This window comes from Lineus longissimus, chromosome 11 (assembly GCF_910592395.1).
Source record: "Lineus longissimus chromosome 11, tnLinLong1.2, whole genome shotgun sequence".
In the NCBI taxonomy this organism is placed as follows: Eukaryota; Metazoa; Nemertea; class Pilidiophora; order Heteronemertea; family Lineidae; genus Lineus; species Lineus longissimus.
In genome coordinates, this window is record NC_088318.1 from 13,159,970 (window position 1) to 13,182,966 (window position 22,997).

The 22,997-nt window shown below is 41.6% G+C and overlaps 3 protein-coding genes across 5 annotated transcripts in view; 2 read left to right on the forward strand and 1 right to left on the reverse strand.

Moving 5' to 3' along the window:
• The window catches only part of LOC135495345 (uncharacterized), a 29,395-nt gene extending 25,349 nt beyond the window's left edge, over positions 1 to 4,046 (forward strand). For 2 of the 3 annotated variants that reach the window (XM_064783841.1, XM_064783843.1), the window contains one exon: positions 1,913 to 4,046. Coding sequence is in view for 2 of the 3 variants with exons in the window: in XM_064783843.1 (XP_064639913.1) it covers positions 1,913 to 1,923 (11 nt within the window). In the remaining variant the exon portion in view is untranslated. Of the gene's footprint in view, positions 1 to 580; positions 634 to 1,912 lie in introns of all 3 variants that reach the window. The other variant, XM_064783842.1, reaches the window with a different exon arrangement.
• A 1,235-nt stretch (positions 4,047 to 5,281) lies between these two features.
• LOC135495798 (G-protein coupled receptor GRL101-like) lies at positions 5,282 to 12,648 on the reverse strand. Its single transcript, XM_064784721.1, has 3 exons — positions 12,597 to 12,648; positions 9,986 to 10,900; positions 5,282 to 9,199 (listed from the first exon to the last, which is right to left on the reverse strand). The coding sequence occupies exons 2-3, from the start codon at positions 10,865 to 10,867 to the stop codon at positions 5,777 to 5,779; spliced, it is 4,305 nt and encodes a 1,434-aa protein (XP_064640791.1). The 5' UTR covers positions 10,868 to 10,900; positions 12,597 to 12,648; the 3' UTR covers positions 5,282 to 5,776.
• Positions 12,649 to 18,291: 5,643 nt separating this feature from the next.
• On the forward strand, positions 18,292 to 22,901 carry LOC135495730 (uncharacterized). The gene is made up of 6 exons (XM_064784606.1): positions 18,292 to 18,511; positions 18,980 to 20,178; positions 20,875 to 21,002; positions 21,279 to 21,424; positions 21,637 to 21,731; positions 22,162 to 22,901. The coding sequence occupies exons 1-6, from the start codon at positions 18,358 to 18,360 to the stop codon at positions 22,399 to 22,401; spliced, it is 1,962 nt and encodes a 653-aa protein (XP_064640676.1). The 5' UTR covers positions 18,292 to 18,357; the 3' UTR covers positions 22,402 to 22,901.
• Positions 22,902 to 22,997: the final 96 nt, after the last annotated feature.

A 22,997-nucleotide genomic window follows, 5' to 3' on the forward strand; every position in this document is an offset into this window, starting at 1 on the left:
CGTCGCGACTTACGAGACTGATTCCGCAGTCTCATCATTCTCGGGAGTAGGGATTGATCTTAACCTCCCAAATAGGCCGTGTTCTCTTCGGAAAAGTGGTGATCAAAGTACTTGGAGGGACCCGAAGGTTTTCCTTTGAACCCTTGGAAGATGAAAGTGATTGTATGAACCCAAGGGTCAAAAGCTCTAAGTGTCACGTGGAGGGTAACAATATTCAAAAGCACATTTCATCTTTGAGGTTCAAATTTTAATGAGAACCTTGGGGTTCTATGAAGAGCCGTAGCGTCACGACTCGGTACCCCATTTTCTGAGAGATAGCAATGAATTTATATTCCCTCGTATCATCATTGTTGGGCTGTCTTACAGCTCCAGCGAGTATAGATAGAGACTCTAATCGAACCTTGATTTCAATGATGATAACGGGATAACCCATTACGTGTATAAGTAGACTGCATTCCATTCGTCTTTGAGAATTCGACTGTTAGACATTGATCATAGCTGTAACATGTGTACCTGAAACGTTTTACGAATCTATTATTAACCAATCAAAAACCGCTATTCATTCCATCCGTTTCTATAGCTGCAGGCATGCCAGCAGTAGAGACTGCCGAGAAGCCATTAGTTGAAGACTTGGTATGTGGGATTATTATAAGCATTTTTCGAAGATTATACTTTCGCATGTTATTCGTATTAACTGATACAACACGATTTATACGATTACATATATATATATAGTTATATGATCTATATGCATACATTTTATTCTCCCCTTGAAGTGCTGCAATGTTTGATCGAAAATGCACACGAGAGATGCTGACTACTTTGCATAGCCTGGGTTTTAATTGCATGCACTCAAAAACTACAATCAATCGTATTGTCGCCAGTCATGGTGAAAATTCTCCTCTTGACATCTCGCCTCCTGCCCTTTGTACTGTCTTTCAAGTCTTTCATGCTTAAACCATACCACCCTTTTTGCTCTGAATTCAAACTCATCACGTCATTCGTTGTGTCATTATTCATCGTTTCTTTGGTTGGTACTAACATTATTCAAAATGATTAATCAATGATTATCCATACAGAGCCGTAGCTAGAGGCGGCGGCGGGATGCCCCCCCCCCCCGACACAAAAAAAGTTTTTATGCAGATTTTGACCGATTCTCTGACGGACAAGAAGACAAAGGAGGTCCCCATGACCAAAAAGCTAGCTACGGGCCTGATCTGAGATCATGTTTTCGCCAGCCATTTTTCGTTTCTTGCTTTCTGTGTAATGCATCCAGCATACATCCATGCTTATAGCTTAAGTCAGCTCTAGTACATCCGAAGATGCCCTTGATACTATGTCCTTTCTGAATGATATCCCTAGAAATACCCCATGAGGGAGGCCACAATGCGACCGGAAAAAACGCAGTTATCAGTTCAACTTCATGTTGACTATTTGAGATGATGTTGCTCGTTCTTATGCTAGCTGATATTCCTATCCATTCACCCTTTTCCAAAAGAGGAATATCCCGAAAGTCGCCAGAAACTCATGTCTTGTGATTGGCTCGGCTCTTTATCACGGTGTCCGATCAAAGACAAAATTGTTTCATTCGTACGCGATACCACTCATTCGTAACTTATTTTGGTTGTCGTATTCGCAGTGAATCTGCCAAATGGAATCGGTGATTGGTATTTATATAATACGCTGTTACCCCTGCTGCATGCCTCGAACAACTGCAAAGGTAGTCACCACGATAAGCTATGCATGAGCGAAATCGCGTACGAATAAAATCACTTTGTCTTCCTGACACAATCATTTGCACTTATAGTCGACAATTCGGGGAAGTCTCATCAAAATATGCTTTTGGAAATGCTTGAATGGAGAACTCAGCTTGTCAAAAATACTAATTCATGGCTTTTATTCACTTTTTCAGACGTCGCATGATTCCGTTAACGTGGAAACGTTTAATTTATAAGCAGAGGCGACAGGATAGATGCCATGTCACATCTTCTTTTCTGCATTTGACTGTCTGAAATAGATTTCTGTACTGCAATTCAAACGAGTGTAAGGAGTTATTATGAATAAAGGTGGCACCACTTATTTCGGGCCGAAACGATGCAAGTGCTGCCATCTTGACACGTGGCATTCTCAGTATACATAAACATCTATCATACTTTATTAATTGTAAGCAAAACTGGAAAGACTATTTTAAAATCAGTACGTTTCCGTCGTGGTAAATGTGTGTGTTCGTGTTAGAAGAAGCAATTCTGTGATACGATAGATTTTGCTCGCTTTGTTTAAGCATATCATACATGAAAGTCTCAAAAGAATTCTTCAGTAAAAACGAATACAAACGAATACAAGATGATTTTAAGAAAATTCTTCAAACGACTAAACCGGCAGAGATTATCTAGATGGATTACATCTCTTTGTATATGCTGTGCTGAACCGAAGCGAGTATCATGAATACTGAGTTTCTTTTGTGGCAAAGTCGAAGATGTCTGTGATTTTCGTGCGAATGTTCGGTTTTTTTCTGTAAAGTTTATCTGAATCAAACTCGAAATCATAGTGTTTTAATTTTATGATCGTTTTAGTTATTAAGCCAAAAAGTTATGAATTCAATGTTGGTGTTTTCGTCTGCGATGGTAATGTCTTCTGATTGGTTGAAATACTTACCGGAAGTTACTCTTATCATCAATGCGGGCCGAATTTGCTGACATTTCCATGTAAGAATACTGAAGTGACGGGTGTGAGGAAACCAGTTCAGCGTTGTCCGTTGTCGGCGTTCATGATACTTCACGCTCTTGGGTATAAAGGTGTTTGAACACATGAACTCCAAATGCTTCTTCATTAAGGTATGATTCAGATAAATTAGTATTGAATGTAAGTAGCTATGAGTTATTTTCGGTCAACAAAACTACTTTTGGGGTTGTAGATATAGATAGACAGAGATAAAGGGCTCATTTACAACATGCGTCTCCCTGTTGATGGTCAGTATACCATGACGTTTACGCCACGTCATAATCGACGCAGAGAAAATAAAGGCAGGAGGAAATAAACCATGCTGGTCAAGATATATCATATGATTATGATTTGTCATATTCGATTTTTTGTTTGATTAAGATTTCGGGGTTTTTTTTGCTGTACATGTTGAAACAAATATTTGGTCGGGCAAGACTCTCACGAGTCTAAATCTATTGACTCTGTCTAACTCTGTCCATCCTCTGAAGAATGTATGAGAAAATGTGCCCTCGTGGTTAAAATATCAGGAAAACCACCTATACTAAACAGAAGAGGAACTAAAATGTATGGGCAAAGTATTCGACTGTTTTCAGTGGCTTTTTATTTCTCATTCCCTTTTCCCCGATTCTCCAGTAAAAAACTGCTATTTCGCATTGTCAATGTAATGGCTTCTTCTGCAACAATTGGAGAGGAAGCACGGACTACTAATATGCTAACCCTGTCCATATTACCGTCGGATGATCGTGAATTAGTAGAATCGGGAAAAAGGAATAAGAAATAAGTAGCCAACTTCAGCATGATGTACATGTAAATGATCGTGTACATGTACATGATAGTTCTGTTCAGGTGGTGACTCTTCTGGTATAAGCAGGGAGCATTTTCTCACGCACCTTTTAGTTTACAAAATGTAAGTAGATGCTATAAGAAATTTGTGTCGGTGGCCTATACGGGCGACGTTAAAATAAATCCAGTCTCTCTGGAGAGTCATTATTCTCTTGTCCATGGTCTTTTAGAAGGATGCTAACAGCTATTGTAGGCGTATATTAACATCACCACCTTCGAGGTTGCTGAGGCCGTCTTGTATTTGTCTCATCGAGCAGCATGTAGTATATTTGTTGCCCGGTCGAGCTATTGCCCACCGACAATGCAGTTGACAATGCCCGATCCAGCGCCAACTGGCCAGTTTGGAATCCTTGCCCGAGTGCTCAGTGGACCTTCCTTTCGTGTTGTATGCATATACATATCATGTTGTGTATTGTTAATTACTCTGTGTGTATAATATCCCGGCAGTAAACTAATAAAAAGTGAAATATTGTCATAACGCATTCGTCATGTCATTTGACACTTATTTTATAAAGCCTGTCAATCCTTACAGTATATATATGGGTAAGCAATGGGGAGCCTCGACGCCGAGTCATCTGAGGAAAATTGCAAACACCCTGGTTTCACCGATATGAAACCGGCGCACTATCGAACAACACCCAAGCCATTGGACAACTGGTCTCGCCCAACCATTGTATATCCACTGCAAGTACATGTAGAACATACATGTAGACATCCCGACCAGGCTGTGTTGCAATCTAACGCGGTAATTTGAGCCATGCATTTAGTACGTACGCACAGATTTCCATTTTTCGGGACCCCTCCCCTTGTACGCAGTACACCCCCTCCGCAAATAGAGACGAACGAAAGGAGCACAAAGTTTTCCACCCCTCCCCCTCTCGTGCATGTGACATACTGTATAAAGTCTTCAGGTGCCGTTCCGCTTTGGAACTAGCTGGTCCACATTTTAGAAGTAGCCCTCAATAAATATGGCTGTCAGCATAATAACAAACAACTTGTTTTACCCATATTTGATCCATCAAATATCTGGCGTGGCATTGCCATCCGGATCTCACAATGCATGCATATCGTAGCCTACGGTACCACTGGCGACGTTACATTGTGAAATTCGTGTATCGAACGTTGGGCCAATCGGATGACATGCTGTTAAAATGATTCAAAGCAACGTAGTCGCCAAAAGAACGCTGGTCACATTAAAGCACATGCAATGCAGTATGGTTTTCTGTGTATTTTACGTTGCGCCTTGTTTTGGCAGTGGCGTGGTTGGCCGGGTGTCGTAACCATCATACTGACCGCTTGGTTGGTATAAATGGAAGCAGCTCAAAAGCAAGTATCATCTCATTTCAGTAACTACTTTGGATTTGGTTTGTGCCCGTCGTTGTCTAGCAGAATATAGATGGCGAGTTGGGACCCTGGTTTTAGGAACTGATACCAAATTAGGTATTGGTTGTCTCACCGCCGAAAACTTGATAAAATGGCAGCTCCACCTGTGCGATGTTGGTGAGACAACCAATACCGACGGTTTGGTATCCATTCTAAAGCACCTCAAACTCAACACTGAAATGTTATTTTACCTGCTTTTTGACTGCTACCATACACAGTTTCGGAGTCGGGAGTCAGGCGGTTGCTGATCCTCTCTAATGTCACAACATCGACAATGTCACCACAACTCGAGACGCAAGATTTTGCCAGCATATATCGCTAGCAAGACTGACAAGGGTATACCTAGTATCAGCAAATAGGTAGAGAGTCGGCCGGGTGTGATGAAACTTGATGTGAAGCAGTTAAGTATTAACGCAGCACAGTTTCCGTTGTCTTATATATTACATGTATTTGGCAATATACGTGCAGCCAGTATAGAGGATATCCAACACATATCTTAATACAGTATACACAATACATGTATGTAGGTTTTTTTACAGTTTATAATTTATCATACACATTAAAGGATTTTTTGTAGAAGGCTTGACTTTGTATCAAATATCAAACCGGGAGCGGGATTGTGATCCTAAGTAAACTAATGATCCCAAGCAAAAGCAAACTAGTTGAAAGAACGACCTATGTCAAAAAACATGAAAACCAAAGCAGAAACTCTGAAAAAGTTCTTTTTTTTAGAATTTGCGCTTCTTGTGTACATCGTAAAGTGACAGTAAACGCTTTCGGAAATTCATACACTCGTCAGAGTATATCTGTAAGCACCTTTCTAGATCTATCAAAGTTGCGATGCGATGGTACTCGATGTAATGGTTTGTGACGAGCTCATATTCGACTGTGAAAACGTCATTCTTTTTGACTGTGACTTCTTCCTTGATGCCTTCCTCCGCCTGGATTCTTTGATGGCGCTGATGGTGTAAAGGAAAGGGTTTATCGCAGAGTTCAAAGGCAGGACAAAAACGGCGGTCCATGCAGAAACCGCACCAGAGAGCTTCAGACCTCCTATCGCTAGAAATTTCAGTATGATGATTGGAACCCAGCAACAGAAATCGGAAATGATAACCAAGGACATTTTCTTGAGGAATGCCACTTCAGCCGAGTCACCCCCAGCCATGCCTAGCTTTTCGCACCGCTTGCGAGACTTTCTTATAACGTAATATATAGCAAGATAACCCCATGCCATCACGAAAAATGCCAGCAAATTGATTGCCAGGAACAAAGTAGAATAGATGTTGTCTGATGCACTGAAGGAAAACGGTAGACAAACGCCATTACTTCCGTAGAAGTTACGAAGAACTCCTTTGTTTATGAGTGGAAGGAGACCACATGCGACGATGACGACCCACGCAATGACAAGTGTAACACAGGCTTTCTTCATGTTCAGTTTCTCAACTTTGAAGGCGAGAACGATCGCTACTACTCTGTCTGCTGTAATGAGTACCAGCATGAACACGGACATTTCACTCGAGATGAAACTCAACATGCCAGCTATGATGCAGACAGTGCCATTGGTCCATTGCTTGGAGTAGATCACGTAGACGCTTCGGAAATGGACGTCAGCAGAGCCGATAATCAAGAGGTATATCCCCATTAAAAGGTCTGCTACACTGAGATTTGCGACCAAACAATTTGCAACACCCCCTTCCTTTGCGTGAATGCACCTCCAGATCAAGACAAACAGATTTCCAAGCAGTGCCATAAAGCCTAAAACCCAGATAGCAATTCTGAGAATGGCATTTTCCATGAGATCGGAGCAAGAGGAAAATTCATCTGGTGTAGGGGTGCATGCCTTTGCATGAGTGCCATTATCGCCGAGATTGTTAGCAGCACAGCAGAACGCGAACTCATCAGTCTCAAGTGTGTCCAATCGAAGGTTCTGGAACACTTTGGGATCAATTATCCCTATTTGGTTACTCTCCAAATTGAGTGAGCGTAGCTTTTCAAGGCCGACAAATGCATCAACTGAGATTTCCCTGATGGAGTTGTTGCTCAGAGATAAGACCAGCAAGGATGGCATTCCTCTGAACGCATAGGGAACAATATCAATAAGGTCCTGTGAATCTAAATGTAACTGCTTCAGGTTGAAGAGTCCTCTAAAAGCATCTGAGACTAACATACTAATTTGATTCCCATGCAGTACGATCGTCTCTAGTCTTCCTAATCCGTTGAATGTATCTGACAGTATAGCTGAGAGGTTGTTAAAACCTAAGTCAAGGTGTACCAGATTGATTGCATCTAAAAATGTTCCTGGCTCTATTATAGAGACTCTATTGTAAGAAACATCCAGCCACCCTAAGTAATGGAAACCCACGAAACTCGAATTCGTGAGAGAGATTCTGCAACGGCTGATGTTCAACACACGCATTTGTTTGGAAATCAAACTTGTGGAAGTCAGGCTGCTATTATGGCAGTTGAGAGTGAATCCCTGGCACACACACCTTTGGGGACAGGGTGTGATTCCACACATCTTTTCGTCGTCTCGGCTTGATTTACAATGTACGCGCCCATCACACACTTCGGTCTGGTCAAGGCAGAATGTCTCGCCTCGACAGCGGAGGAACCCAGGGCAGATGGGAGTGATTGGGCACCCCACCTCGTCATGGCCATATGGACAGTCCCATTCTCCGTCACAGCGCTTCCTAACCGGGATGCAGTAAGTGTTTGGACACTTGAACATCCCGGGGCAATCTGCATCCTTGCAGTCCTGAAGGTGACTACCATCTCTGCAAGATGTCATATACCCTAATTCATCCGTGTCGTAAATACAGGCATCGCTACGGCGAAAACACTTTACGTCAGCGTAATCGCAACGAACTTCATCGGATAGACAAAACGGATCCAATGAAGAAAAAGTCGCTACCCCAGGTATAAATTTTCCTCTCAAATCAAAAGATCCGCGGAATAACGAGGCTACTTGTTTTTGTTCATCCTCTTGACTAATCCCCGGACAGTCGGGGAATATATCGTGTGAATTGCTTTTCGAAATACACTTTCCAACGTAGCACTTAAAGCCAGTCGTACACTTCAAACTGCAATTTTCGGGCTCATCAGATTTGTCAATGCACTGGGGAACGAAGTCACAATAATGTGACATCGGTAAGCACTGGCCGTTTTCACATCTGAAGGAGCCTTCGAGACAAGGAGGATGGATGCAGTTGGTCTCGTCTGTTCCGTCTGAACAATGGCGAATGAAATCGCAATACAGTGAGAAGGAAATGGTTTGCCCGTCTCCGCACCGAAACAATGGGATTGTGTCCGCGTTGCAGTTGCGCTCATCAGAATTATCCAAACAATCTGGATGGCCATCACAGACGTATTCTGAGGAAATGCAGGTGCCACTGTCACATGACCATTGGTTCTCATTGCAGACGACGCGTCTTTGCCAAGATGGCTGCTCACAGATGACATTTTTTGTGTCGGGAATCCACAGCTTTGCGCGATAGATACTTTCACGTTGCAAGTAATAATTTAGAATTGGCCATTGATTCTCTTCATCCCTTTCGTACCCGAGAATGAACTTAGTTTTCCCATCTGATATCAGAACATCACCGTAACTGTTGTGATGATTGATAATTCGCAGCATTCTCCTTAAATCCTGTTGTTCGGCCTCAGTTGTGGCGTTAACTATAGTTGAATTAAAAAGGCGGCAATTCCATTCGAATAAAATGAACGATACAGGAGTGCTTAATAACCCCAAATATGTCAGCATGGCGAGACACTTCCCTTTATAGAAAATCCAGCCATCTCCACAAAATGTCATCACTGCTTCCGAATTGACCACCGACGTCCCTTGAAATTCCAACAGTGCACGTGGAGGCGCGGGATTTTCTTTCGGGTACGATGTAATTCTTGTCGTTGCAGTTGTAAAATTCCCTCCATTTTCAGATGTTGCTACAGGCGTTGTTTTATCATCTTTGTTATCTTGTACACGGCTGACATCCTTCCTTTCGGCAGATTTTTTACAGATGTACGCAGAGTCAGAGATAGGGTAGCTACAAGGTACCTTGCACCAGTGTGTCTTCTCCCAGAAGTAATCAAGCGACACGTACATCACAGTGCAGCGCGTGGTTGGCTGGCTTGAGGGCTGTGGCCTGGTCTTGATAATGGCCTCGTCGAGGTCGGGCAGACGATCTGCATAGGCAGGATGATACCATTCCTCAAACACAGCTGGATTACCGTCACTCCACTTGAAATTATTGATCTGAAAGATTGAAGAAGATACACATACATAGGATCCGTCAAGAAGGTTTTACACTATAGTGATTGTGCATGGTTCGCACAACGCACGTGATATTGCAGAGCAAAAGGTTTTATTTTAATCAATTGTAGTTCAGTGAGGCTACCGACCATTAAAAAAAGTATGCATATGACCAAGTATAGATTAGAGGTTATTTGTTAGATGGACGAGCACTTAGTTCTAATTTTGAATATAGGGGGCTTTTGCAATTGAATTAGCTCTAATACTTATCGGATTGCGACTGCAACAATTATTTTATCACAACACCAACTCTTCGCCGTAAACAAAATGTGTTAACCGGTCTAATCGAAAATTGAATTTCTCGAAAAATTAAAAAATGGTGAGTGCCCATCTCCGTGATCAATGATTAAGCAGAGAATATATAAATTTTCACCGTTTCGTCCTTCCACAAAAATCGAAGCAGCTCAGTTGTTATAGAAAGTATGAAGATGATAGAGGTGTCATTTAGTTCGTATTGGTCTTGCCTTGAATAAAAACCCTGCAAAAGGCTAGGGAGTCAATTGCAGGTGAGCACCATGCGATTTTAAAAAACACGTATCTTTGGGGTCATGTTTTAAGTTGTTTATTCTTCTCTCAGGCTAATCTATACTTGATATACCAGATCAATCTATTCTTGGTTTTACCGACAGACGGAAGATCATTTTGTCGCACGTAGCAGCGATTATAATCGCAGGGCCCAGCGGCAAAAATCTCTCGTTTGCGGGGTGCTTGACCGAGAGAAACATTTACCATCTTTTCATCTTGGAGACCGATATATATCCATGAAATCTGCGTTCGGTAAGCGTACAAAGTCTTCATCCAAACTGACCCGATAAAATGCTTAATGTCAGTCATTTCCTCTTGGTCAATTATACTCAAAAGATTTGCTCCCTTGTGCTGGCACGATTCTTCCGCCATTGTCCAAGTTTTTGACGGCACTTTGGTCCGAAAAACGCCATAACATATACAACGGTGCTTGATGAAATCCGCAGGACATTCGCATTCTGGATTTGCGGCGACCAATGGCTGCCGAAAGGGAATCTCCCGAATCCGAATAACGTCATTAAAAACAGTGGTATTGCCTGGCGAACTCTTTTGAATAAATTCAACCTGAGGCTCATTCGTGAACCCACGAAAGGTAGTTTTTTTTATGTGACCACAAAAAGTCCTCGTTATTTCTTTGTATCCGTTACCGCTTAGCAAATGAAAAGTATGCATATGACACTTGGCCAACGTCGACTTGTCAAACATATCCTTGATGATAATGCAGTCGTCCTTCCCGAGGTATAATTCCTGTATTTCGAATTCGAAGTAAGTTTTCTTTGCTGCGGAACACCCATCAAGATATACGTTAACGATAGAAAGTTTACAAGTGTCCTCGGGTTTGGCTATCGCATTGTAAGTCAAATCCATAGATAAGTAGTAACGGCATCCGAGGCATTTCGGATATTTTGTAAGGTTCGCCTCGTCAGCATATTCTGTCATTGAACAAGTTGGAAGTTCCGCCATTGTATATTTGGTTTGGTTGCGGAGGGAGAAAGACGTGAGTTTAAAAACAAGAACGCCGTCATTGTGTGTTACACTCCCGAACAGAATAAGTAGCAGACGGAAGGATAGCACCAAGTGCATCATGGCTGCATAATCGTTTTCTTCCGCTGGAAATGTCTGGAATATAAAGATGTTAAAGTATATACATACGACAGATCGACGATCTAGTTCCTTATTTGGCGATCATCAGCACTCCCTGTTCTGCACACAAAAAGGTTCCAAATACAATAGTCCTATGATCCTCAAGTTTGGATATCTCATTAGGACTATCTCGTATCACATGTATTAGTCATAGGCGGGGATCGGTGGTTGGGAAAGACCCCGGCCCAATTTTTCTGCAGAAGTTGGAAATGCATCAATTGATAAAGAAATGAAATAAATTTGAAATCCACTCATTATTTTGCGTATCGATCGTCATCGCAGTTGTTGACAACCACACATCTCTATACGGTGTATTCCTGTTTCGCCTATTCCTGTTCCGCCTATTCCTGTTTCGCCTATTCCTGTTTCGCCTAATTCCTGTTTCGCCTAATTCCTGTTTCGCCTATTCCTGTTTCGCCTAATTCCTGTTTAGCCTATTCCTGTTTCGCCTATTCAAATGTATTGCTAACCTCCCCACAGACGTAGGAATATGAACCGCCCCTTACTGACCGACCAAACCCGAGGAGAGCCACATATGTACGCATTGACGAACGCATGTTACGCCTCAAAAAACAATACGTCAATGGAGAGAGGGACATAATGAGTTACGTTGATGCCATCAGTTACCTTGTCTGACATAATATCATGATATGTATTTTCCACCTTGTTTGACTTTATATGTGCTGTACCGACATGTATATTATGACATGGGTTTTACAGCTGATTTTGATCAAATAATTATGAGAATGTACAATATTATGTATTTTTATCAAAAACTCATGAATTCAGTTTTCATAAAATAAACGACTGCTTTACTCTACTTAATCTATTAGTTTTTACTGTGTGTCAGTATGGTCCTATGGTCCTATGGTCAAATAAGTCCCGGACTGTCCCCACTTTCAAGGTGACTCTTTCAAAATGGTCATGGCATGGTTTGTTAACAAAGTTGATGGCATTTGATTCGTCAAATTGTCATCACATCGTTAACATCATCCAATTGTCCCCTCACATTTTCCCCATAAAATGGACATGCATCCCTAAGGTTCCCCGTGGGAGAGTCGATTTATTGTAGGGGTACTGGAAAGTAGGCGAAACAGGAATAGGCGAAACAGGAAATAGGCCAAACAGGAAATAGGCCAAACAGGAAATAGGCGAAAAAGGAACAGGCCGAACAGGAATAGGCGGAACAGGAATAGGCGAATCAGGAATAGGCGAAACAGGAATTTTGTAGGCGAAACAGGAATAGGCGAAACAGGAATAGGCGAAACAGGCATAAACCCTCTATACACGCGATCGGTAAATTTAGTCAATTAATTTATCATATTTCCCCATCAAATGGGATTAAATATTTGATAATGTACTGTGGTTTATTAAGATGCACTTTAATGTACTTCCTTGCAAATAGGATTAATTCCACACATTATATACATGAATAATTAACGAAATTAAATTGTAAATCATCGTCTGTTAGATCGATGGATGTCAGAGGGCCGTATTTAACATTTGATGTGCGTGTGTGTGGGGGGGGGGGCTCCACTTTTCGTCGAAACCAGGACCATGCAGATCCCAGAACTGCATGAAAAACTCATTTGAGGAGACCTCTGGAGGGGTGGTTGCCCCCCCCCCCCCCGCTAAATACGGCCCTGGCGATCCAACACCTGTTCATACTCACCGATTCGTTCTTGTCATTGTCGGCGCCCTAACCACGATTGTCCACAGTTGTGAACCCCACATTCCGTCCCTATATACTATATAGGCGTATGGATAAAGCCATGCATGACTTTTAAATCTGTTTCGAATTTACTTTTACTTTTACAGGGTGCCATAAATAGATCTCATTAAAATGTGATGGCCCTTTGGTCAATGCACGGCACTTCAGTACTTTTGTGTTGCCAAGTAAAGAAAAACAAGAATCACCCCGATAACGGGAAAGGGAAGGAGAACCATCCTCAGAACGGGATAGCAAAACCTCACTAATATTTCATTTTATATTCACCAGATTGCCCGTATGTTACAAGTCGTGATCTGTGTATCTGTGTGAATATTTGATTTATCATAGTTTCTATTGGTAGAATGCTGGATTGTTTGTAGAGCCTGCTCTGGTTATACCCCAGTAATGCGATTCACAGACAATGATCAATTCAACTAAATCATAACTAACAAGAAATAAGTAAACAACCCGTAATGGAACTGTATGAAATAGAGAGGCATCATTATTCACTGTCAATTTGAATAATCAAACTGATGCATTAGACGTATAGGGCGCTCGTGTTCATTGTATACTGTATTTCTTTTGAAAAATTGTCATTGACGTCATGCAGTTATTATGCATACAAATTCGCTTGGCTTGACGAAACTTGGCATTTAAAGTATTTTTATCATCACAATGCGGCGTTGTTGAAGTTTATACATTCTCACCAGAGAGGATATTCTCACCACCGAGAATAGTTTTTTTGGTGAGAATAGAAGGCGCCTACCGGCCCAGACAGTTCCACCCTACTGAGGATGACTGGCGACATCCATCAATATGATTATAGCCTGGCCTGTCCAGAATAAAGTGTTGTTCCGATTCAAAGGAGCCATGTACTTGCAACTCTCTATTTCACAAACGATCCCGGACTTCCATGTGCACCGTATATATGTCATCCTCGAAAAACCATATGTAGTCAGTCGTATCCTCCTCCCCTCGAACACGTTATAGGATGACCGTATATGGGCCCAACCGATGTTGGCCACATATGTTGGCCACAGGTTTTGCCTCGATGTTGCCCAAAAGTGGTGTTCTAGAGCCTTGAATTCGTCGTAACGAACTCACAGTCCACTGGCCAAGTCGTTACGAATATGTCAACATACATTATGCATCTACATGTATATAATAATACTATAAGGCGGCTCGATAAAGTGCCATTTGGGGGTAGTGTTTCGTCTCGAAATCTTGCACGCTTGCAGGTGATATGTTAATCTGATGCAACGTTATGTTTATTTTCGGAAATTTACTTCAGCGGAGCAGTAATGAGGGATTTTTAATCGGACACTGTCAATTCTCCTTACCACTCACAGAAGCCAAGTCATTGCTGTTTAGTTATGCAGGGGCTTAATCAATTACCTGCACTCCCTGTGGGGTGGCTAACATTACCTGTTGAACAGCTGGCTGTACGGGGATGATTGGAACAGCCTGTACCTGTTGACCTGCTGAACTGAGGTAAATGTTATTTTCAATCTGTGTCTCTACTGCGAAGCTACCTCACCGGCAGAGAACAATGTGTGAAAATGGGCAATTCCCAGAGTGAATTTCTACCCCTGATCAAAGGGGTACCACAGGGTTCAATTGCTGGACCAGTATTGTTCAATGTTTTTATAAATGATATTTTCTATTCCATAAACAAGACTGACCTGTATAACTATGCAGATGACAATACCATCTCATATTCCCATAAGAATTATACTACTATGAAACGCACCTTGGAGGCTGATGGTAGTGCTCTTGTGGACTGGTTTACCATAAATCAGATACAGGCTAATCCAGGGAAGTTCCAGGGTCTCGCTGTGGGCAAAAAACCCATGCCAAGAAACCGACCTACAGCATCCAGGGTGTTGATATCGAATGTACAGATGAGGCTAAGCTGCTTGGGGTAACTCTTGATTACAGACTGAATTTTGACGCTCACATCTCTATCATGACGAAGAAGATTGGGCGTCAGATCAACGTTCTCAAACGCATAGGTCAGTACCTCCCCATCAGCTGCCGCAAAACCATTTATCAGTGTTTCATCCAGTCGAACTTTAATATCTGTCCAATTATCTGGCATTTTTGTAGTGCGTCTAACACAAAAAAACTAGAAAAGTTGAATTTTAGAGCCCTTAGGCTAGTGTACAAAGACCATACAAGCTCATACGAAACGTAAACACTTCTAGCATTAGACAACTCTGTTTCCCTACATCTTCGGAGACAGAGAACAATCTCGGAGGAAGTGTACAGAATCCTAGAAAAGCAAAGACCGTCCTATTTATTAAACCTTGTCAAAAGAAAAGAAACCTCCCATAACCTCCGACGAAAAAATGTACAGGTCGACCATTTTAAGACTAAAACACATGGCAAAAACAGTTTTACATATTCAGCAACAAAAATCTGGAACGACCTACCAAATCACATTCGTGAGGCGGAAAATTTTAATCTCTTTCGAAAACTTTTAGGGACCTGGCAGGGGGAGGTGTGCAGGTGTTCAATGTGCTCTTTTTAGATGTTTTTACACGTAAATGGTCTTGACTCAAATGTTTTATGATTGTATTTACATGTATACCACTGTGATAACCTATATGCATTATTATTCAGATTATTTTTCTAACTCTTTTTGTCACATACATATGTTTGATATCGGTCAAAGAGCCCCCCACAGCTCACGTTTTTATGTATCCTTATACCGATGAAAATAAAGTTTTATCTATCTATCTATCTATCTATCTATCTATCTATCTATCTATCTATCTATCTATCTATCTATCTATCTATCTATCTATCTATCTATCTATCTATCTATCTATCTATCTATCTATCTATCTATCTATCTATCTATCTATCTATCTATCTATCTATCTATCTATCTATCTATCTATCTATCTATCTATCTATCTATCTATCTATCTATCTATCTATCTATCTATCTATCTATCTATCTATCTATCTATCTATCTATCTGTCTATCTATCTATATCTATCTATCAATCCACGATTGCAGGTCACCTGATGTTCGAGATTTCGCGGGGAAAGAAATTGTAAACAAACGTATGTGTGCAGTTCAAATGTAAAGAAAAATGTATTTTTGGTACTTTCGGTTGCTGGACTTGGGTTTTCCCGCAGTAAGGAGCTGGGGTCAAATTGGTGGTCTATTGTTTATGGGTGCTGTGTTAGCCAGAGCTAGCCCTTGATGAAGGGATTTTCAAATGAAGGTTACCATGGTTTGTTTATGTGCTGACCACAGCTTTCAATACTTGATCTGAAGAGGCGCGCTGAACCTGAAATGGCCTTATCAAGGAGCTGCTCACGGTGCTGAACTTCTAGCTTGCCTGTCGAATAAGTGCCTTGCCCGAGACCTGGCTACATGTAGGAGGAGCACGCATTTTAAAGTTATAGTAGTGATAGTGCAATTGGTTCGAGCCATTTGGAGGCCGACATGGCCTATCTGGGTAATCCTTCTTCTCCGTATAAAAAGGCGCATATTGCTGACTAAGGAACGTGGCATTGCCTCATCATCTCTATCGGACCAACTGATATACTTTTATATGCACGCATACAGCACGCCACAGCTAGGTCTGAGTCTGTGGACAAATGGTTGGTTGAATTTGTCTCTTCGATATGGCTCCTTTGATATTGCATTAGATTTTCATTGCAAATGTTTTATAATAATAAAAAAATAATGATAATAATAATTCAATCTATTCAAGGTATAGCCAATTTGAACCTGCCTGCACCACGGGTACAATGCTAGTTACCTGTAATCGCAGTGAGAGTTTTGCAACAGGCGTAAAGCCATCCTGACACAACCCCAGTGGTTTTTAATACTCCGCCTCTCGATATTTCTTTTGTATACGAGGTAGTACATGTAGTATCAAAAACCTGTATCTCAGGATGGCGTAAAGCAGACGAAAGCAAGTCTGTCCATTTCTCAATACTCATCCTGACATCAGGTTTTTGCCATACTCCTACCCCAGGCTCGTATACAAAAATTTGAAATATCGAGAGGGGGAGTACGTGTATATTGAAAATCACTAGTTACGTTAGGATGTTAGATACTATGATAGGTATACGGTAAAAAAAGCAACGGAAAAAAGACAACGGAAAAAAAAGCCCGGTAAAAAAGACAACAGGTAAAAAAGGCAACGGTAAAAAGGCAACGGAAAAAAAGACAACAGGTAAAAAAAGCAACGGTAAAAAAGACAACGGGTAAAAAAAGCAACGGAAAAAAGACAACCATCTAGGTAAAAAAGACAACGGGTAAAAAAAGCAACGGAAAGAAAGACAACCATCGAGGTAAAAAAGACAACAGGTAAAAAAGATGACTACTATCAAAGAGGACCCCAATTTACTTTCACACTACAGCCAAATTAGTTGTACTGATTTACTAGTACAATGTATTCAGTATTGCCTCATTTCCAGAGGAAGGGTTCCATCTTATTAGCCAACAAAGCGTCATTAAAGGGAGGAACATCATCGCTCTAGGGCTCTAGGCATGATAGGGCTGTCGGAGTGCCGGCTGTGCAGTGGAAACATCAGCGCCTGTCACCACACCTCCGAGGTCCCGTGTTCAATTCCCGGTCTGTCCGGCACTTTATGTCATAGAGTGGGCGGTTTCCTCTGTTGTATCCGGTTTCCTTCTACATTGTACATGTACAAGTTTGCTTTACAATTGCCCAATATGATTTGAGTGATAATAATGTCCAAGTTGACGCTCAGCTCTCAACTCAATATTTTTTATCATCGCTCTATTTGGCGACTGCAGGCCCGTCCTTGGTCGAACACCATTTTGATTGAAGAGATGCGCCTGAGTACTCCTCTGACAAAATGAAGGGATGGATCAACAAATTGTCAGCAACATGTCTTTGATTGGGGCAGTCTCGCGTCGGAATATGAATTCTGCTTATTCCTGACAGTAAAGGCCTGTTTACACTACTTTTGAGCACTTTTTTCGGTGGTTTGCCACTCCAGTTTGCTATTTTTGCATAATTTGAAATTTCGCTTCAATTTTGATTGACCCAATTATTTTTATACCTGTCACCGTCGACCTCTTCATCATTTTAATAGAAAGTCAGTTGCTCCCAATCTGTTCAACCTTGACAAAACTTCTGAATGAATTGATAGGGTCGAATTAGATGTTATCATTATATTATTTTTTCCGTTGCTTTTTTACCCGTTGTCTTTTTTCCCTAGATTGTGGCTTTTTTCCGTTGCTTTTTTTCCGTTGCTTTTTTACCTGTTGTCTTTTTTGCCGTTGTCTTTTTTACCTGTTGTCTTTTTATCCGTTGTCTTTATTACCGTTGTCTTTTTTACCGGGCTTTTTTTCCGTTGTCTTTTTTCCGTTGCTTTTTTTACCTAGATTCACTATGACAGATATACTCTAAGATATACGCATATATACAATGAATTGTATAACCCAATGAGAAATTTGTGATATAACCCTGTTTTGTCCCACGGTTCAAAAACTTTGCACTGACAAGCACTCGTATTTACATAAGCATTGTATAATTTTTCAGTACATGTATATATAAGTTGATGGCCTATTTTGGGCGCCGGTCTAAATATATAATTGCAAAGTTATAACGGTTATATAAATGATGAAATATAGACATGATTATACCTGGCAGTTTGATGCTTGGGCTCCAGTCGATACTGCTCCCTGCAATTGGTACGAGTAACTGGAACGACACTCACAAGCAAGATGGTACAACGCTCAAAGGAACACAAGTTTCTCCTCACGAGTTGGTTAATCTTTATAACACTGTCTGTCTATTTTACCGTGATTTTTTCAAAGCTTTTGTTTCAAAAGGAGCACCAAGAATTGACTGTTTTGTTCCCGAATTTTATTGTCGAAGGTTAGTAGAAAAGAAGGACAACTACGCATACTTATTCGAACACATAGTACCAGTATGATTCTCGTCGTCACCGTCGTCGTCGTCATCACTCATCAGGACCATCATCATTATCATGTTCGACATCACCATTATGTAAATAATGATCATCTTCGTCGCGGCGGGAGCAGCAGCCAGCTCTGCAACCACCACCAACATCATCGTCGTTGTCGTCATCATCATCGTCGTCGTCGTCGCCGTCGCCGTCGTCGTCGTCGTCGTCGTCGTCATCATCATCATCAAAATTGATCGGTTGCTTTGGCAATGTATTTCAAAATTTCTGGAGCACTGCTGCTATCATAACGAATTTCGGCATGTTATAGGCCACTCTTGTGAATAGTGCAATGAACCATTAAGAAAAAACTGTCATGTTTCGGTCAATGGCATCAATTTCTACATGAAATACCAGTTCGGTTCATCTTTCTTTTGCAGTCTATGTTGTCGGCTGCTGCCTCTGTGTCGGGTTGCTCTGCCATGACATCGCAAGCAAAAGACCAAGTGACTACATGTCATACTCAGAAACATTCAGGTTCTATCTAATAAATCGCATCTTATACTTCCTGGGGTGGTGGAGTTATAGAAACCTCCTGAGAGCTTCAAAGGCAGTCAAAACAGCTCAGAAAGACTGGCTTCTGTGGACGTTGCAAAAGAACAAGGGAACTGCATTTGGAAAGGACCACGGATTCGACGCAATAAATTCCGTTGAAGCTTTCCGTAGCAAGTTTCCGATCTCGGGGTATGATTTATACCGGGAGTACGCAGAGCGGGCGACCAATGGTGAAGAGAATGTCCTCCTGCCGGAGAAACCTGTCTACGTCATTTTGACGACAGGGACCACGGGATCCAATAAAAAGTTCCTCCTGACCTACGCAGGGGTGTGGTCATTTTTTAAGAACCACCTCTCGCTGATGACTTATACCACAAGGAAGAAGGACCCTACAGCATTTACTGTGAAGAAGCGCCTGCTGGCCTGGGTCCGAAACGCAAACACAATGACTAAGAATGGTTTGCGGATGGGGTTAGCATCTGCTTGTAACATAAAAGACCCCGGTAGTTGCACTCCAAACATTGCCTTCAATGAGATCAAGAACGAAGAAGTGATCATGTACATCCATGCTGTATTCGGATTACTTCGCGACGACATTGAACACATAGAACTTGTTTTCCAAGGAAGGGCCTTCTTCATTACTTTAGAGACCCGTTGGAAAGACATTGTCGAGGACATCAGGACTGGAACATTGAGATCTGACCTTGACCTAACCACAGAAGTGCGGCAGAATCTCCAGAGTAAGATATGGGCAAACCCGATTCGTGCGGCGAGACTCCGTCAAGAATTTTCAAAAGGTTTTGATAATATCGTACCACGCGTATGGCCTAAAGTTCACCACGTGGAAATGTTAGCCTCTGGGAGTCTACTGACCCCTTCCCAGGCACTTCAAAATAAGTACTTCCCAGGCGTCCCTGTGTGGAACTTATCCCACGCATCTTCCGAAGGTACCCACGGAATCTGTATGGAGCCTGGTGACATCCTGACGACTTACTTCACCATGCTGCCGCACATTGCCTTCTACGAGTTCATACCTGTCGAGGACATCGAGGAACCTCAACCTAAAACAAAATTGATAAACGAGGTAAGCTAAAGACATCCGTTCTTTCCTATTATCCATCTATACACAGGGAAAATCTCATTGAATTCATCTTACGTATTATCGTCATTCTTGATGTCTAAAGAACATCATCAAATGATGTTAAAAAAAACGAATTCAAAATTCAAAATAAATTGAAGTCAACTTGGTACAGCCATGATCTCCTATTGATTTCAATCTAACTCAATGTCAAAAAGACTTCAAATGAATTGACATCTAATGGATGCCTCATGGACGTAACGGACAAGCACATTTATATACGTCCGTGCTAAAACTATCATGATGCAAAGCCTTCTAATGGTAGAGCACCTCAGCTTATAGTTTGTCGGTGTCCGACATCTAAAACGCTTTTACTTCTCCTTTTCCACACACGTTCCCTTCTTTTTACACAGTTTTTTTTCATATGTTCCTTGTGTATATGTATAGGTCCGCGTTGACATTGGTCTAACAGTATGTTTTGAATATCACCGGTCGTTCTCGGTGTAATAAGAATTAGAATTAGATAAGTTAATGTTTTTCCTACTACATGTACATGTACATGTATTAGACCTGCAGCTTAAACTTTGCCAATTTGTCCATCACATCGTCTTTGTATGACAATTACGTAACGTTCCTATGTGGTGTAAATGGTATCATTTTTTTAAATATACGTAATCTCTAAATATCTAAATATCATTTCAGCTTGAACTAAACGAGGAGTATGAAATGTGTATGACCACGTTGAGGGGCATTTGTCGCTACCGGACCGGTGACATCATAAAAGTCATGTCTTACTTCAACGAAATACCGCAATACCAGTTAATAGGGAGGTAAGACAGATTGGAAGTTTCTCTTTGTTTTTGTAGTGATTCGTCTGAATTCGTCTGCGCCTCTGAATTTAAAAAAATGCCGATCCTGAGGTCTCTCAGTGGAGTGCGAGGTTCACATACACTACTTTCGACTATCAAGAACATCGATCGAGGTGACGCCCTTTTATTATCCTCCTAGCACTTTCATTACCCTCCTTGTAGAACTTTCACATAGTATCATCATCCTTGTAGCAATCCCATTAGGTCTATCCTCCTTGCATCCTCTTTCTACCTTAGGCACGGCGTGCTCCTCAATGTGTGCGCCGAGAAGACGACTGAGGTTGCTTTTAATGCCGCCCTGGTAGAAACAGTTTCCAAGCTCCCGGATTTTGCACTAGTCGATTACACCACGGCTGAAAATAGTTTCCTTGACGCCATCCAAGGTGAGTCTCACGATTTGTTCGATTATACCCTTTTCGGTCGACCCTGTGTGGACAAGTGCCAGTTCGGCGGATACATCGTTCGGTCAAGTTCAATATTGGTACTAACTAAGTTGTTCGTTGATATTTATTCCTTTTATGCTATAGGGCTTGTATCAGTGAGACCTCACCTTAGAAATATTACGGACTACAAATTGTTTTATTTCATATTGTAGACGCAACTGAAAATGAAAGGTACTACATCCTGTTCATCGAAATCGAGGCAAAGAATGGGAAGGTTGCTCTCTTGACGGAAGAGCAGCAGGACATGGTAGGTGCAACCATAAATGAATAACAAGAGGGAAAGGGGCCACTCTCGTGTGCCAGTCCTCTTTTTTATTTCTGCCAGGTGCATGGGACAGCTTGGCGTCCGGGAATTTCCATGCAGATACGGCCTGTCGTTTGGTCGAACTTGGCAGAAAGCCACTTACAAATGTATTTGCATGAGGAGGAGCGAAGCGACCGATGACCTGCAGCGCCCGGGGACCAGCGCCTAGAATTCGGCCGGATATTTAAGCGCATCGAAGGAAATTCCGCCAAACCAAGTCCTCTCTGTGTCAGTAACAGTCATCTTGACTTTTGACATTGCCCACGGCGTCCTTTCAAACAACACTGTTCAGAAAGGCATTATATACACCTTATGATGACTTGAGAGTTTATAATTTGATTAATCACTTGATTATTTATCTTCCACTATCTAGTTTGACATGTCCCTGAAAGCGTACAGTGAGAGATATAAAACCATTCGTGAAGTGGATCGTTTGATTCAGAAGATGCGGGTGGTCCAAACAGTACCTGGGAGCTTCGCCATTTTAAAAGAACACCTCCTTGCAGCTAACCCGAGAAGCGGAAGCGGCCAGTTTAAGACACCTCGGGTGTTGAAGAAAGAAGCTGACCTGACTTTTATGATTGGGCAGGCGGCGCAGCCATGGAGGTCTTAAAGTAGACTCCCAGGGGCAGCCCATCGCATCATCCTAATTAGGGTGAGGAACGAGGCCGGTCCACTGCGTCCGGAGTGTAATGCACATGCAGTATTCAATTCCCTCGTGGTACAACTCGCCGATAAGTTGCATAACTTTGGGCATCCTGAGATCAGGTTTTTGATACTCCTATATACATGTAACTAGAAATATCGACAGGCGGAGTAAATGTATATTGAAAACCACTGGTTATGTCAGGATCGATCATGATGTGAGGATGAACTTTGGGCAGACGACAGCTAACACGGACCTGATAAAGGCGATCCCAAAGCCCAGTTTCCATATGTCATCTATAAGGCTGGTTACTCTATCTAAGGTCATCTATAGCCAAAACGATCAGCGTTTTTACATCCTCTATCTTCGCTATTAAAAACATTGAAATTACAATGCATTTATAGCTGTCTTGTATCTTTATTTATCTTACATTTATGTATAACATTATATACATATACCTACATGTAACCTGTATGTTTAATACTAAGTTAACTATAATAGTTGTTATTGTACTTGTTATATATTCGTCAAAATTCTGGAGGAAGCAGAAAGAAGCCATTGGA

Coding starts and splice junctions, on each gene's coding strand:
- LOC135495798 (XM_064784721.1), bottom strand. CDS start 10,867: ATGATGCACTTGGTGCTATCCTTCCGTCTGCTACTTATTCTGTTCGGG. Junction 9,200..9,985: donor GTCTCCAAGATGAAAAGATG/GTAAATGTTTCT, acceptor TCAATCTTTCAG/ATCAATAATTTCAAGTGGAG.
- LOC135495730 (XM_064784606.1), top strand. CDS start 18,358: ATGGTACAACGCTCAAAGGAACACAAGTTTCTCCTCACGAGTTGGTTA. Junction 18,512..18,979: donor CCCGAATTTTATTGTCGAAG/GTTAGTAGAAAA, acceptor TTTCTTTTGCAG/TCTATGTTGTCGGCTGCTGC. Junction 20,179..20,874: donor AAACAAAATTGATAAACGAG/GTAAGCTAAAGA, acceptor ATATCATTTCAG/CTTGAACTAAACGAGGAGTA.